Source organism: Hippoglossus hippoglossus, chromosome 20 (assembly GCF_009819705.1).
Source record: "Hippoglossus hippoglossus isolate fHipHip1 chromosome 20, fHipHip1.pri, whole genome shotgun sequence".
NCBI classification, from domain to species: domain Eukaryota; kingdom Metazoa; phylum Chordata; class Actinopteri; order Pleuronectiformes; family Pleuronectidae; genus Hippoglossus; species Hippoglossus hippoglossus.
Genome location: NC_047170.1, coordinates 9569963 through 9587644, shown reverse-complemented (window position 1 = coordinate 9587644; position 17682 = coordinate 9569963). Strand labels below are relative to the sequence as shown.

Sequence of the window (17682 nt, the reverse complement as noted above, 5' to 3'; positions counted from 1 at the left end):
AGATGTGAAGCGCAGGAGGGTGAACGAGATTCCCAGATGCATGTGAGAGCCAATGTAATCTTTAAATAGATGAAACTGGCAGTTAGTATTTATCAGAGGATGGAAATTAGAGGCTGATTTCACTGTCAAAGCCCCAGAAAATCAGTGGGTGTGGAAAAATGCAACTATAAAACAATTTAATGGCTGTTGACCATACTTTAGTGAAGTTTGGGAAAGAAATAATAATTATTACCTATGCGGTTATGAGCTCCGCCGTATTTCCTGGTGGCCTGAGGGTTATTTCCCACTGTGAACATTCAACTTGACCCATGATAATAAAGGCCCTTGATAATATAGCAACCAGGAATTGGTTCATTTCAAAATAAATGCAACTCCTGTGTCAGATAATTGATAATCAATAGCGATAATTGCTGTATTCTGCTGTTACATAGCAACAAGAGGATGGATGTTCTGCACAGCCAGAGAAAAAAGGTAAAGTAATGGTTTTATCTCTGCGTTCACTTAAGGTCTGTGTACCCTGAGTCATGAGCGAGACACTGAACTGTCTGACATCAGCCTGCTTATAAACACATGTATCACTGTTTGCGTCCAGGTCGTTATTTTTTGCTAATCAGCCAATTTTCAGCGACACGACCGAGTTGCCACCTGCGGGGCAAACTGAAAGTGCAGTTAACCGGCATTTAATAGTGCTGGTGTTTAATTGTATCCACGGCCATAGGTTTCACTGCACAGGCGGCAAAGTAATTGGATGGGAGCAAGAAAAAACGCACGTTACTTGCAGTATGAGCGACCTTTGCTTAACTTTGAAAGGATTTGCCTGCTTTATATAACTGGAAACTGAATATATTTGATTGGTTGAACCCAATATTCAAATTTTAGATTTAACACTATGCTTTGGTGTAAATCTTGTCGTTGTTTTTGTTATAGAATGAAAAAAATGAGCAAATAATCACTCAATTACCGCATAATGAATATAAGTGTTCCTCCCAGCACTGCTCTGTGATATTATATTCACGCCTCCCTTTACCTCATACATATCGCACCCATGAGCCTGAAGACAACAATCCTCTTTCAGCTATTTATGCGTTTGGCCTCGGTCCGACTGCCGGGATAGACGCTATCCATAAACAAAATCTACATAAGTACATTTCTAAGACTCGACAGATGACGGTGATACATCATCCTGACAACAGATCTGGAGTACTGTTGGCATAAATAGGCCACAGGTTGAAGTCGGATTTGATATGCTTGCCTCCTTTTGAAATTCGACTTGCATGAGGGTGATTGAGTTTGTACAGAAAATTTAATTTGCACTCCCTGTTTCCGTCCGACTCCCCTTTCTCTCGCACATACTGGCTCTACTACATTTCCTGACTCATCTATGAAATAATTGATTTTCTGTTGATCCTATGTTAATCAAAATGGAAATGAGCATGTAAATTCCACGCAGCACGGCGGATCATGACTCCTTTATAGCCTCTAGCTCTGGCAGAGGCACATACACACACACACAGCTTTTCATTCCACAGTCCATACGAGTCAGATTAGGGTATCGCATTCAATTTTTGTACAACCCAGAATTATCTTGTACAACCAACATTCGATGATTATTCTGGGAACATAGCATCTACAGTACATCTGCCTCCTTCTCCTCCTACAACTTCTTTTTTGTTCTTTTTCTTTTCATCCTCCTTTCTTTCCCTGTACTTCTCCTCTCTTTCATCTTTGAATTAGAAAGAAGAGAAAAATGTACAAGTTGACTCTAAGGGGGGGGGGGGTTACACTTCGAGTTAATTTACTCTGGTCTGGTTTATGAACTAGATTCAGCTTCTTTTCACACGGAGAGAAAATCCAAGCCAACAGATATATATCAGTACAAACCAGATGTCAGATGTGTTTGGGGTCGGATCAAGAAAGTAAACGCAGGGAGAAAGCCCCGTTTTCTGCACAAGTGCATATTTTAAGTGAGAAACATTGCTATGCATTTAAAATGGAACTGCTGCTACTTCTAGCGGACAAAATAACATAAACATGACCACATCCCCCCTATATAAGTGTCCCTTCATTGCCTGCTGTGTGTTTTTGAACGGATTCTAAAAAATCGCTGCTGACTTTTAAGGCCCTGGGTGGGGGGGTGGACAACATATAGGCCTAGAAAAACCCCATAATTGTAGCTGTTATTGTTAACCTCAGACAGAGTTTATAAAAATGATCCGTCTCTCTAATCAAATGATCAAATCCAAGGTCTCAGCAGCATTAGATGCTGTTAAGGCGGAAAAGAGAGCGACTCATTATGTATTCCTATTTTGACTCCGTCTCATTCCACTGCCGTGTATGTTGTGCAGATTTTGAAGCAGAGATAAAATTAGAATTAATGCATTTTCTGTAAAAACATTTTTCTATTTGACCCTCTTTTATATCCTGATAGCTGTCATAACATCTTTTCCACAGCAGACATTTTGTCGTAGCCAGAAAAGCACAGCTTCTCCTGAAATAGCACCTGCACGTCGTACCTGATCTTTGTTGTCATGGTTACAATAACAAATATGCAGGGTGCACCAGCGGCAGCGTAGTGGACCAGGTAAGCTTATGAAACAATCAAATGTCACCATGTTCCAATAAACATGGAAATGAAAACACTTCGGTGAATATCAGTTTCATAAAACAGGCTCCGGTTTGTGCCAAGGGATCCAAGAGGAGGCTTCGAAAGTTAAAAAAAATGTCTACTTTGTGCAAATGAGAGCAAGATTTGCAGTCGGGCACAAGAGACAATGTCAGAGAACAAATTGCCCAACATTGCCTTGCCCCTCTTGCTTGTGGCTGCGGACATTTCAAGAGAGTCGGTGAGCCAGTTATCCAATAGTGTGATAAAATGGATTTAATTTGAGTTTTCATCCATAATCCTGGAGGTCAAGAGAAGAGAGGGATCTCCACAGACATGTATCCAGAGCAGGTAAACATACTGGCTCACTGGAGGTTGTTTTGTTTTTTTTTTGGGGGGGGGGGGGCACACTGAGACTCTGCCAGGTACATTTCACCCTCATTTGCACGACTTTTGACCCCCTCCTCTTGGTCGCTTCACAAGCCAGTAGAGGTGTCACCTGGAATGAGTTTAGCCCAAACTATAGCAAAATGGTGCAAAGGTTTTGAGACTGAACGTCCTCCTGAATTACCTCAGTTCATTTAGATGACACGCCCCTCAGTGTGTCTTCACCATGACCCGTACCCTCTGGATCTTTGTTCAAAGCCATCTAACTTCCTCCTTTGCTCCCGTCATAATAACTATAACCACTAGTGGGAGCCTAACAATATAATGTAACTGAATGTTGCCAGAACAGACCTGTAATGTCATTTTGGGGAGGCAGACGGTCTAAGCATAACAATTATTGCTCCTCTATTCTACTCCGGTATCCCATGACAGTGTGACAGTGAACCAGCACGCACACCACCATGACCCAAATAAATTGCTTGATAATCAAAAGAAATGGAAATCGAAAGAGATGAGATTTTGTCCTTTCAAGAACCTTCCACACGTTCAGATGGCAATTACAGCTGGCGGAGAGTGTACTTTAGTAAACCCCTTTGCAGGAGCCTGGGTACCTGGCAGGTTGTTTGAAGACTACCAAAACGTCTGTGGATGAGCTGCAGAATAAGTATCTGTAACTTTTACACATAGCAAGTTAGTGACAAATAGTGACAATCAGTTTTAAAAAGCAAACTCGGACACAACCCAGTTTGTCAACTTTCTCTGTTGGTTTAGGTAAATTCTTTGCAGGTATTGGCTGTGCAGTATCAGATGCAGTGTGTAACGATGTCCTGCCAAATTTTGTTTACATGTCACACAACACTGCCGGTGCTTGACAGCCCGCTCGACTGTTCTGGAAGATATTGATCGTCCCTACATTTCTCTATAAAGCTCAGAAAACGTATCTTGTTGAGTTTTTCCTGCATGTCATGCTTTACAGAGAATGTGGAAAAACTTTTTCTGCATCAGTGTCCGTAGTTATCTTAGTCTGTCAGTGTGCAGGATGTGGATGTTTGAAAATCTATCTTCTCTGCCTCCATTATGGTCCTTTTCTCAAAGCAGGAAAAACTGCACAATCGAAGTGATCCTGCGCGGCGCCGCTCACAGCTGAAGTGGCTTCAGAGAAAATGTGGCATTGAATAATAACGTGCATATCTGCTAAATATATTCTATATTCGGTTTTCATGGTCCACAGTCAAATCCGTGAGAGGTTCAAGTGATTCTAATAAGTTTTCTTTATGGAATCACAAAAGCAGCTAAATTCAAATCAAGTGAATCATTTAGTGAAGTTGTGTGAGGTGTGTGTGTAGGTGTGTGTGTGTGTGTGTGTGTGTGTGTGTGTGTGTGTGTGGGGGGGCATCTGTTGAACATCTAATCATCTTTATCATTGATGACTTTTCTTTTATGTGAAGGAAGTGAAACAAGGGACATATAATCAAAAGGCTGACGACCGACTGACTGACTGGAAAGCAAATGTGCTCTCCTAGTCACCGCACATGGTGTAACGGCATCTGCGGATTGAAGGATATACGTGTGTCACTTATAACTGTAATTTATGCGGCGCCATAATTGGAAGTTGTTATCAAAATCAATTTGGCGGCCTTTAATTGGATGAGAGCAAAAAAGGCTGCGAGAGTCAGTTCCCTGGATGATACGTTTGTGAGACAGCGAGAGACAGGGTGAGTGTATCGGTGTGAGTTTGTCAATAACTGCACAGCACACTCCTGCACATTGAGTTTTTGTTTGTCAAGATAGGTGTTTAATCTGGGTTTGTGTTTGATTGCTATAAAAAGGTAGCTTGTAATAAAGAAAGAAACCTGCTGTGACACTATTGGACTGACGAACCGTCATTAGGCTCTCTGCCTGTGGAGCTGTAATTATAAATATTGATGCATATTACACCATGAAGTGGTCCACGCTGAGCGTATGTTTGTCACCACTCACAGTAGGAGCAGCCGTAGACTTCTATGCGCAGGCCGATCCGTCCCTCCTCGCTCCAGTCCAGCGGGACGAGCCGGAAGAAGCGAGCCACGATTCCCTGCTGCAGCTCATGGCGAACGGCGCTCTCCGAATTGGAGTTCCCAGAGAAGGCCTGCGAACACAAACAGTCACACACAGTCACACACAGTCACACACAGTCACACACACACACACACACACACTGAAATTAGATACATCAAAGCCACAAGCCCGCAGTCAAACAAACAGCTTTGGGACTTAGTATTTTGTTACACTCACCATATTCTGCCCTAAAGGTTCACACTCCCAAAACATACAAAATAATTACCAGGCTACACATCTAATATGGCTTCCACGAGACAGCCTGGCTGCAGGGGGTGTGAAGAGGAAATTGTATCGAAGTTGAAATTCAGGTACAGTATATTCTCTTTGATCACATCACTTCATATTTAGGCTGATTTGTTGGTCCCTGAGGATTCACGGCTTGTGACTGATGAGGTTTAGATTTCCTCGTCGTATTAGAGCCGTCTTCTACACATCTGAGACTGAAAGTCCAGCACATACGAATTGACTTATCGTCTACAAACAAAACTAATATGTACAAAGCAGGTAAGATAACGGTCCAATGGCTGTTGAGCTGCATACTTAACTATGCACACACATACACACACAGAGACAACCGTGTAAGACAGACGATCACACCTAGGGCTGTTGTCTTATATCACAATACACTTCCTTACATGCACCTTTTAGAAAGGTAGCAAGGTAACTATTGCCGGCAATGAGCCAACAACATCAAATGTCACAAATCCAAGGACAACAAGTTATATTTAATGGTTCTTAAACTAAATCTTTACAGAGACGACTTTGCAGAGACTGCAGGGCTTGCATTCTCATTGTGATTTAAAGGAGACATATGACTACACATGATGGTGCTTTATTTATGATGATTTGTTTTGTATGTATAAGTTCAGCAAAGTTAAGGCGCCCAAAGGCTCTTTGCTCTTCTCCCCCACAGAGCACTCTGAAGCTATGAAATGATGAAATTGATGGAGATGTGTCGCTGAATCTTCCTTCTAATCTAAGAAAATGTCACAGAAACTTCAAAGTTATGTTGACACCTCCCTTCACCTCTCTTCCCCTCTTACCTCCTCTCCCCTAATGTCTCTTATTTCACTTGACTTTGCACACAATGCGGAGAACCTCCACCTGCCAACTAATCCACCTCACCATAGCCCCTGCATTATTTACACTTCTGTGATTTCCCCCTCCTCGCCGAAATAAACATACCCACCATAACCCCTCACCCCCTGTTTCCTTCTACACATACACACAGACGAGTTGGCACGGACTGCTATGGAGGAACACCATGCATAGCCTAGCAGGTAACTAGACAAGAGCAAGACTCTAGACATGCCATGTGTTATTCCAGATAAGACATGAAGTGGGCAGGGCAGTGAATGAGTGAGGGAGGAAAACGCTCCAGCTCAAGACAGTGTGCTTTAAGCCGACTCCTCTGTGACCCAAATGTGCACCCCTGAAGATATGCTATCAGCAAAGCAGGAGATGGTCAGGAGTTCACACTCAGCTCAGAGCCACTGTAGTGCGGGAGTGGACACAAGGGGAACGGTTCCTCCTATCTCCTCTCCTCTCTCCCTTCACTTTCAGTTTTAATCTGTATTTATCCAGGAAAGGTTAACTGAGCGCACAAACACACCTCTTTTTTTCTTATTAGCACCCTGCTCCAAATTCACCCTGCTCCACATGAGTCATCAGGGAGCCCTTCAGCTTTCTTTAACTTCTGCTCTCTGTAGGCGCACGGGTCCTGAAGATCCGGGTTAAAGGTTCAGTGTGTAGGATTTAGTGACAACTAGTTGTGAAGTTGCATGTTGCAGCTGAATACCCCTCACCTCACCCTCCCCTTCCAAACATAAAAGAGAACCAGTGGGAGCCTTCAGTTGTCATAAAAACTCACAAGGTGTTTAGTTTGTCCAGTTTGGGCTACTGTAAAAAACATGGCGGCCTCCGTAAAAAGGAGCCACTTCTGATGTAAATATAAAGTATTTAAATGTAATGGGCCCATTTTACAGTCAAGATTGTTTTCTTCAGTTTAGATGAAACACACTAGTCAAAACATCACTACAATTATTTTATATTCAATTTCTGCCAATAGATCCCACTCACCTGAATCTTACACCCTGAACCTTTCAGTGACTTTCTAAAGGACAGATGTGCTGTTTTTGTGGACATTCACACAAAACTGCAGCATAAACTGTTTACAAAGACGTATGACACATCTCCAAGTACTACAAATATTGAGCTCAATTATCCTGGTATGGGTGCAGCCACCTTGTGCTATCGACGTACATCGAAGCCAGAGTCTGCACAGTAGTAATCGTGGAGTGGAGAGACGCTGTCGAGGTCCTGATGAACTGCGCTCCACCAATCAGGAGTCAGTCCTGGTTTTATAGCATCAAATAACTAATAAAAACCAAAATGGCATTTTAAGTCATGGATCAAAGGAAGCCTTCTTTCCTTGTTATCGCTCACAACACAAGCTGCTGTGCATCCAATTTCTTTTCCTTGTCAAATTCTATTCAGTTTGTAGTTAATTCATCTCCAATTGTGTTTTATAAAAGTATTTACACAACTGTAGTAGTGACTGTATACACAGATGGACGATGTGTCTCAACTCCCTGGCAATGTGCAAAAATGAAGCCAAAGTACACTGGACACAGGTGACCGACCAATCATGAGTCTGTCTCAGCTGTCAATCATGACGTCTCACCACGTTTTACATCATCAAATAACTAATGAATCCAAATTGACTGGAATGAAAACTTGATTGAATTCCAAAAAAATGACAGAAACCACCTTTGAGAAAAATATATGTATGACTTTATATTTTGCTCCATGTTCCATTCACTTAAATGTGATGGTTTGATTTGTCACCTTTGTGCAGCTGTCATGTCGTTTATCTGTATATAGAGTCTATGAACTGCACTTTTGTCACCAGCTATTGAGATGACACTTATGGTTAATACGGTCTAATGTCACATCCAAGGCTATTCAGGGCATGGGAGCCATTTTCTCACTCACACCTTTTATGCATCTACTCTGGTATCCCCTATTTGTCCTTCACCATTTTGTTTGCGAAACGCCAGTGGTCCTTGGTACAAGACTGAAGCACATAAAGCATATGCACACATGCAAGCCCATATGGATTTGTGCACACAGACCTGCAAACCACCGTGCCATTTAAACCTCTCAGAAGCGTTAGGCCTGATATCACCCTTAAGCTCATTACTGTACATAGCTGCAAACACAATCCTATAAAACTTCGAGGACTGTATATCTGCTGAGTATTCGGCTCACTGCCGGATGCACAAGCCTTTACTTCTTTTTGTCCACCTGACACTTTCGTCTCCTTGCCCTTGTCAAGGTATAAGCGAGAGAGCGAAAGGAGGAGGGAGAGCGGGAACAAAACCATTTTTCGTCTCCACGCCAAAGCTTCGTCGCCCCCCTCCCCTCTCCCCTTTTTCCAGCTTCCTTCTTTTATTTCTTTATTGTGTTCATCCCTCTATTCAGCACTTATCTGTGCTTGGCTGAATGAACAGCTCAATTCAAAAGGCATTGCTATGCAGAATGGTGAGGCAGGAGGCAGGATAGGGAAGAGAGGAGGAGGAGGAGGAGGAGTGGGATGAAGAGGTGGAAAAGACTTGTGGATGCCCAACATCTCGCGAAAGTCTGCCTAGTCAACCATTTAATTCCCTCCCCTCCAAAGTCCAATCATTAACCGGCAGGCCGATGAGTGAGTGGGAATTTGTGTGTGAATGTGTCACCGCATGTGTTGTGTATGTGTAACCGTTAGTGTCAGATTATGTGTGGATGAGTAAGTGTTGGGCAATTTGAGAGCTTAGACACTTTGACTTTTTCTTTAATCAAGCACTGAGGTAATTTACGGGCAACAAAGGCCACAATGTGTCAGAGGTAACTTTCAGCTTTTTTACTGTGCGTGTGTGTTTCTGTGCCTTTCTCTCGCCTCCTTGGGACCTTTTCCGGTATAAACACTGACCTTGTCGGGACCAATAGTCGTCATCGGGACCAAAGCCCAAAAAATATTTAATTTCTGGTGAGGAGTAAGCTGTGATTTGACATTAGGGTTAAGTATGAACTGGTTATGATTAAGGTCAGGTTTTACAGTTTGGTTGAGGATAGCCACACTGCATGTTAATCAGCACAATGAGCCTCAGGCAAGAACATGGTCATATTAGTATCCAAAATTTCTCCTACATTTGTTCGTTTGTACTAACATGTCACGTTAACAAATGTTTGATATCTTCGTAAAAGTGTGTAAATGACGTGTTTAAACATAATGAATGCAACGTTGCTGTATTTGAGCGAGCGTGCATGATGGCAAATTAGCATAGTTAATGCCAAATGTCATTCATATAAAATGACCCCAAAGACTAAATAGAAGAATAGAATAGAAAGCCCTTATTGTAATTTCCACTGATATGACATTTATAGTGCCCCCCCCACTAGGTGCATAGGAACACATTCATATAAAAAGACACAAGACATTTCCTACTCATTACATACCATACACACAGACATAGGACAAATTTGAATTATAAAGTGAACAGATTTCACATGATAGTTGAACTGAACGTTACAAGTTTGGAGATTGAAGGTCTTCTCTCAAAGATCCAGAAAGTAAGAGTCTAGACTTTTTATCAGCATCTGCAGTGGAATCAAGAGATCGATTAAAGCAGCACTGTTAACGCTGTGTCTCCTGTGGATTGCAATACGCTGCAATAAGAAATGGTTCCATTTGAAAATAGCTTAAAAAAGCTTGATAAGAGCCACGGTGAGGATTGATTACTGCAACAGGACGAGGCTAAGGGGAAATCACTGCCACTGATATCGATGAAACAAATATGTAATATGTGATGTTGAACTGGCATATTCTCTACAAGTGCTGGATCGGTACACATTCGGTCATTTTAATATTTTATAACATGCAGCAGGCTGAAATAATCTGACGTGTGGATCAGCTCAGGCCTCATCCACCTGTGAACTCTAACACGGTTTAAATGTGCATATGACGCTTGTTGTTTGAGCAGTCCTGTCTCGTCTGTTGGTTGATGAGGTGCGGCAGAGAGTTTAAGGAAAACATCAATAGTGTGTGTGTGTGTGCGTGTGTGTGTGTGTGTGCGTGCGTGCATGGTTTTAAGGATTTGTGTGTTTCCCTCCACAAGCCTAAAATATTTAAATTGGATGTGTATATTAGATGCACATCAAACCCCTTTTAAAATGCACTGCTGTACTCAATCAAAAACAAAAATATGGTGCATTTGGGAATCCTTCCGTGAACCATAATCGAAAAAATATTTACTCTTATTTTTCGTACCCCTGTGAGGAGGATGTGCACAAAGTTTGGGAAAACTAAAAACTGAACTTTCTGTGATGTGAAACTTAATACGAGCAGAAGTTTGTTAACCTTGTATCAAAACATTGCAGATCTGTCCCATGGTTCTCGCGATCTCTGAGATCAGTGAAAGGAAATGCAGGCAGAGAGAAAGAGAGAGAGAACGAGCCTGACTTGGGAAAACAAAAATAATGAGGGAAGCAGAGAGCCAGCCAGTGTCCTTGTTGGGCATTTGGAACGCCGGCGCTCCTGTCACTCATGAAGGAACAAGCTAATCACTTTACTACAGCTGGTCAACAAATACCCCGGTGGTCTGCTCTGTGTCACACACACATGCACACACATCGCTCGCCGTTTGCGTGAAATACACATGTTCACACACACACACACACACACACACACACACACACACACACACAGGGTGTAAGAGCATGCTGATGCAAACACACATTCATGCAGTCAACACACGTAAATATACACCCGTTATTTACTGGCTCAGGAGCAATCCCCTCCTTCCCCCTGCCTCCTCACTTACTTATTCTCCCTGGTTGCATGTTTTCCATTTCCGGAATGTGAATCTGTCATTTCTGTCTGTGTGTCTGTTTGTGTGACAGCGAGAATCTATCTATTTGAGTGCAAGTGCATGTCGGTGTGCATGCATGTGTGTGTGTGTGTACGTCTGTGCCTTGACAGCCAGAGACAGGCGTTTCCAGAGAACAGATCTCCAGATACTGAGAAACAACAAGTGAAAGCCTTTTTCTGGCGTTTGCTTGTTGCTGCTGGACCCTTTGTTAGACGAGCCCAGAAACCGGGTCGGTGTGTGTGTGTAAGTGAGGATTTGTGTGTGTGTGTTCCTTCCTAACAGAAGCAGGGGAAATCAGTCCAGCCTCGTCTGGTCTTTTGTTTTTATCGACAAGTGTGCGGGACAAAACAGATGGGCCATAGAGAAATGTGTGTTTCTGAGGCCCTGTGGGTGGTCATGGTGTTTGTATGTGACTTTCTTGTGCCAAGAAAATAGGTCAAAGTGTAGTAACGCCAAATGTAAGTCATGGATCTTTAGATAGAGAGTGTGCGTGTTGGGGATGGTGGTTATTCACCTCCCTCGTCTTGAACTATATGTCGCTAAAACACAGCAGAGCTCGAGAACTGGCCTTATCGAACACAAAAAAAGTTGCCACACTGGGAGAGATTCCACATCTCCTCTGGCTAGCGTTTTCTTGACTAAATTAAAATTCACAGTCAATCAAGCCACCCACTCGGGGCGGAGACCACAACCTCGTCGTGCTGCAGGCAGAGACTAGATAGGTTGTGATTTGTGCTCACAGCCACAGAACGAACGAAGAACTCCATCTGAGCTGTATCCTGCAATGTCTTCTATTATCATTTGTTTCTTGTATCTAGCCTATTCTTGATTGTCTCCTCTTTCGGTCGGTTTCTTGTTAATAACTAGAATGGTACTCAGTAGAGCCTATAAATCCGCTAAGGCCCAATAATCCCCCTTTTGAAACCACACTTAAATTCACTTGATCTGGATTTTTATTGAAATCGACACCCGATTGCACACACTCATCAACAATAAACATCCTAAATATGGCTGACAATATTTTTCCATCAGGAGCCATGAGTTTTACTCTGAGAAAACGTGTCTTCACCATCAGTGGATTGGCAGATACCTCAAAGGCCCATTAGCTCCCTTTAAATCCAATCAAGCTGCACCAACTTTCACACACTCAGAGATATCAGTTCCCTGAACGTGCCTGATTATTTTCATCAGGATGTATGACTTATTCGTTAGGAAAATTTGTGAAAATGTTGATTATATATTATATAAGCAGTATTAAAGAAAGAGAAAAAAATATAATGGGTTGTTTCATCTTTTGCATAATCTCGCCTACAAACCAACCAACAAACAAATGGACAGAGGTGCAAACATAACCTCCTTGGCCGAGGTAATTACTAGTAGAATTAATGTTATATTTAATATCATGCTTATCTTCCTATATCTGTATGTATCCACTGATTTAATATAGTCTATCACAGCTTATATCATGTGTTTTCCACCTTTTTTCTTCATTTCCAGCATCTTCCACCATTTGAGGAAAGTGTTGCATTGTAACCATTTACTGTATATCTGTCATTTTCTCTGTGCTTTTATGCACATCACACACTTTAATGAATACATTATATTTGAAGTGTATTGCATTGTATTTCATTCGTGGAGGCAAGGTGCCTTCACTGTTCTCAATGTTATTCTAATGGGCCTGGAACATTATCATATCCCTTTTTGTGTGCGTCATAGCCATGTGTTCCTGGTCGAGTTCAGTCTCTCATTCACTGTCCTCACCCGCGAAAAGGAGCTCACACACAGCAGGTCACAGAAGGAAACTAGAATATTTTCCCTTGCTTCACACACATTTACTGTGGGGAAAACGAGAAACACTTGCAGAGCCGTTCTTGCGAATATATTTGTGATGCACTTCCATTTGGCTCATTAATAACTGTGGAGCAATCAAAAGAAAGAACCTGCTGGTGTACAAAACATTTCCATGCACTGAGTTAAATTTTGCAGACGGACAGACATACACCAGCCACACGCACGCACGCACACACGCACACACGGAGAGAAAAGAGTTTTAAGAGCCCATTACTCAGGCTGTGAACATTTGGCACCTTCTCTCCCCTATGCTCACCAGAGACCTGCGCTGATGGAGTGAAGACTGCCTGCACGGCTCTGCTATAAAACCTCACACACTACATGGAGCTGCATGTGTTTGTGTGTGTGTGTGTGTGTGTGTGTGTGTGTGTGTGTGTGTATATACTGTATGTGTGTGCGTGCGTCTGCACCTGCTAACATTCTCCAGACTCATTATGTGTGAGTGAATATGTGTTCTTTGACATGGCGTCAGAGGGGGCCGGCGTTTTTTCCCACACATCCATGTTGGACTCTTCGTGCATCACGCCGCCCACTCGCCGAGAGCTTTGACACGAGCTGCAGGACCCGCAAGAACCATTTGGAAAGAGGCAAGTACGGCTCTTCAAGAATGATTAAGACAGACGTCACTCAAAACAATCTTGTTAGAAAAGCAAGCGGTGAAAAAGTAAGTTCTCCAGTGGCTCCGTCTGTGGGGCGTGTATCCAAAATGGCGACCACAGAAAGTGCAATGACAACCGTGACAAAGGTGTGATTTCATTAATCTTTTTCGCGCCTTGTCTCGCTCACTGTCACACACCTCACACAATAATCGTGTTCATGACAGTGATGTTGAAATTTCATGGCAGCCACTTAAGTTCTACCGCAGGAGACTGCCATGACCCACCGGGATGTGTCCTCCTCGTCTATTTTAATCCATCATCCTTGTTATTCGCACTCAGCTATTTCTTAATTCCCACACAGCTCTTATCTCGAATGAAGAGACGTGACATTAAAGAGGCTGATATTCAAGTCATTTGAAGTCCCAGCCGAAGATCAAGATACAGAGACGAGAGTCAGAAGGGACCTCATATCGATGTGGAAATGGAGAGGAGCCGCGAAATGTCTGTGACCGAGAGCAGCCCGTTCCTCTGTGGTCTGATTAGTCCAATTCAAACATTTTGGACTTTAATGCTGGATGTTATCATTAACTTACAATGGCCGATGGCAATTAGTCAGCAGCAGCAGTCAATATACAGTGAATCCGTGCATGCAGGTTGCCTGATTGCCTCTCTTAGCAATGCATGTGCTGATGTGTCAATACGAGTCGTAACAAGTTAATACAAATACACATCACAACACAAATTAATGCAAAAACTCTTAAGGGTCTTTCATTAATGTCGAATGATCATATATCCTGTGATAGAAATGAATATGATTGGATGTGATTTACAATCATCTGGCACCAGTTGCTCTTTGCTTGGTGGAAGCTGACTGCCTCTCTGTGCGGCTTGACTCCAGTCTTTTTACACATCTTTATGTTTTGAGATAGACTCTTATCTCCAGAACAATAAATACTGTGGGCTGCTCTTGTTTTATTGGTAAAAAACACATTCTCTAATCTTTTGAAGGAAGTGTTTCCCTTATGTGGTGCATCTATTTCAATGATGACAGGGAGGGTGTTTATTGTGAGGCACCACTCATACAGAAGCGCTAATGCTGAGCATGTGGCCATGTTTAGAGTGTGGATAACTGACCCAAGCCCTGTCTTGACAGGTTCTGAAAACATGTTTGACAGGTTCAGGTCGGGTTCAGTCACGTTGGCTGGGCTACTACTTGATTTTTTACAATGCACATGCCTGTAACCAGGGAAGACATCAGGTTTGAGTCGGGTTTGGGCAGAAAAACTGACTTCCTATGGAGCTCAGGTCAGGGGCCCCAGGTAAGAGAGATATGGAGGGCCCTACATCGAACTAAACCCAACAAAACCATGAAGTTAAGTTTAATTGCAAACCCCCTCCACTATCTCAAACATATTTTACACATGCATTTAAATATTCTTCAACCAAACTTCGAATATTAAATTGCAATCTCATGAACATCGCTGATCATATATATCAGCCTCTCTCTGAGGTCCCCTCTCCGCTTGGAGTCTCAGGTAATTTCCTGCCTTGCTTACCCTGCCATAGCACTTCTGTGCATAAAAGGTTTGGTCAGAATATTGGAAGTTTTAAAAGATTTCTATATACTGTAATGAAATGGTGTCATTTAAATATTTGAGGCTACTTAACAGCAGTCGTCCTCAAACTGCTTTGTGAAATACTTGTTAAACCAGTCTGTTGTTCTAATATGTAAAGACTGTAGCCCAAGACTTTTTAAATTCAACACCAGCTCCCTTTGCTTTAATGCTGTTTCTTTCACTAATGCACACTCGCCTTCCTCCCCTTCCTCCTAATGTTAGTCCCTCTAGATAAAAGAATCACCCACAAGGAATGGAAATGTACGAGGCACTCGATTTCGGTATTTAATCAGATGCAAACAACATGGAGGACGAGTTAAGTTTTAAGTGGAAAAAAAAACGTAAAAGCTTTTTTTTTTCAGGATTGTGAAATATTGCAGACAAATAAACCAAGTTCCAATCCATCAAAAGTGGAAAGCAGAAGCGGGACGTAAATACATTTACAGCTTTGGAAACTCTGCTTGATTATATTCAGTTTGGGATATATTTTACATTTCAGGTCTCAATGTTTCGTGTATTGTTTTCATGAAACCTTTTAAAGCTATGGTTGGTAATCCTGGAACAGCTACAATATGCAAACAATACATCACAGCCGCTCCCATCAGCCCTCTCGTCAAAGATTTTTCCGTAACTAGCCATCGTCTCTTCTTCAGCGGTGTTCGTCTCTCCGGCTTGTGAAGACTCTGGTCATGCACACAGGGAGCACGGGCAGGGTGCGGACAGGCAGGCGGGTCGGTTAGTGACAGATAGGGATGTAACTTTTTCTAAAAATCAAGTTTGAACAAATTTGACATGACGCATAGTTCGTTCGAATATATATTCCAAATACTCCCTCCTGCACAAGTCAGCTGAGGATGAACACTTGGCACTGGCTTACTTTGCTGATAGCTCAAGAGGGCATACAATAGGTCATGCTGGTAGTGAATGCACTCTGCTGGATCAGGAAGCAAACTACTTCAAACAGTCCGATGCACTTCTAGAATGTGTATTTTGGAATTAAACTAGGGCTGGGCGAAATAAAACGATGAAGACAATTATCGCGATGTAACTTTTCCTCTGTAGAAATATAAGACATGGTGAATACAACTTCGAAAGAACCCATTCCATCCATATTTTGACAGACAACGCAAACAGCCAATGATAATGAGCATAGCGCCGCGGTCGAACCAATCATGTGGCTGGAATAGAGTTATTTAAAGCACTTTACAGTACAGTTTTGCCATTCACACACACACACAGTCATTCAGTACATCTATGTGCAGCACTTGTCTATCATAGATCATTCACACGTTGAACTTTAGCATGCGAAATGGGATCGAACTGCCGATGTTCAGGTTAGTGAACAACCTGCTCCATCTCCTGAGCCACAGCCGCCAACCCAAACAAATGACCAACCCTACCTTTAGCTGTGAATTCGTAGTGACACTGACTCACTGACTAGAGACACTGGCTCTTTTTCCAAACGTCTTCACGTGGCAAAGGGGCATCAGGCAAATCACTGATGATATCATCTTCTTTCACACTTTTGTTCCAATAAATCACCAGTTGACTGCTTATTGCGTTGCTTTCTTCCACTTGTTTTTCTCAGCCCTAAATCGAACTCATTCATCCGCCCGTTGGTCTTAGACAACTGAGGCAACTCGGCGGCACTTAGCAACACCCAGACAAAGAAATGTGGAATTAATATCAGACTGACGTGCAGAGAAAGGTAGAGAGAGAGAGAGAGAGAGAGACAGAGAGAGAGATGGAGTTCATTGGCGTATAAATCCAGGTGCAGGATTTATCAGGGCGTGCTTGGCAGCTCCCGAAACAGAATTAGTCCGTACCACCGAGACACAGACACTTCACCATTCATTTACATGACGAACCACAGCCGAGCAGCTCTTCCCTCTCCGGAGGAAACACATGCGCACACCTTGATTCGCACCTACACTCGAGGCGAGCGCGAGAATACAATTGGGCACACATGCACCTTTGATTAGTCTGAGTTTATGTAAAGACTGCAGCGGTGGGAGAGGAGTAAAAAAGCCCCCGAGCCCTTCAGGTGAGAGCGGTGCGATCCCCACAGCGTTACGTCATCACACTCCCTGTCCCTTTTTTAGCAAAACTCCGACACTATTCAATCTGTAAATACCAGAGACCATGTAGCTGAAGAACAACTAAAATAGCTTTGTGAAGTTTTGCCATTTGGCAGAAATGTAAGGAGAGGGGTAAACATGAAGTCAAGCTGTCATTCTGGAGTCTATCAGCACAGAAGAGCTTGCTGCCGTTTCTGATTCGATATATCTGTCAAACGTTTTGCGGAACTCCAAAATTACTTGATACAATTGCCTGGGATTGAAATTGTATTTCTTTTTGCTGGAGCTTTTTACGAAACACATCCTCATCAGAGATTTTCTTTTTACTCCTTTTCCTCTTGCAGCTGTCTTCTTTCGGAAGCCACAGTGTGATTCAAGAAGCCCCCCTTTTCAAGTGGTGCCAATTCAGTTGAGTTTCAAATGTCTGGGAAACACTGAGAAGTGTAAAAATATTTTCAGTTGATTGAGCCAGAGGACGTCAGGTAAGTAGGCAGTCTTTCTTCTTTAAGCTCTATGAACGTCAATGGAATTGAGGGACAT

The 17682-nt window shown here is 42.6% G+C and overlaps 1 protein-coding gene across 4 annotated transcripts in view; it reads right to left on the bottom strand.

Annotated features, from left to right (window-relative positions):
- Positions 1 to 17682, bottom strand: part of cntnap2a (contactin associated protein 2a) — a 318658-nt gene that overhangs the window by 145883 nt on the left and 155093 nt on the right. For all 4 annotated transcript variants that reach the window (XM_034572776.1, XM_034572777.1, XM_034572778.1 and 1 more), the window contains exon 4: positions 4970 to 5117. In XM_034572776.1, the coding sequence (XP_034428667.1) occupies positions 4970 to 5117 (148 nt within the window). The remainder of the gene's footprint in view (positions 1 to 4969; positions 5118 to 17682) is intronic.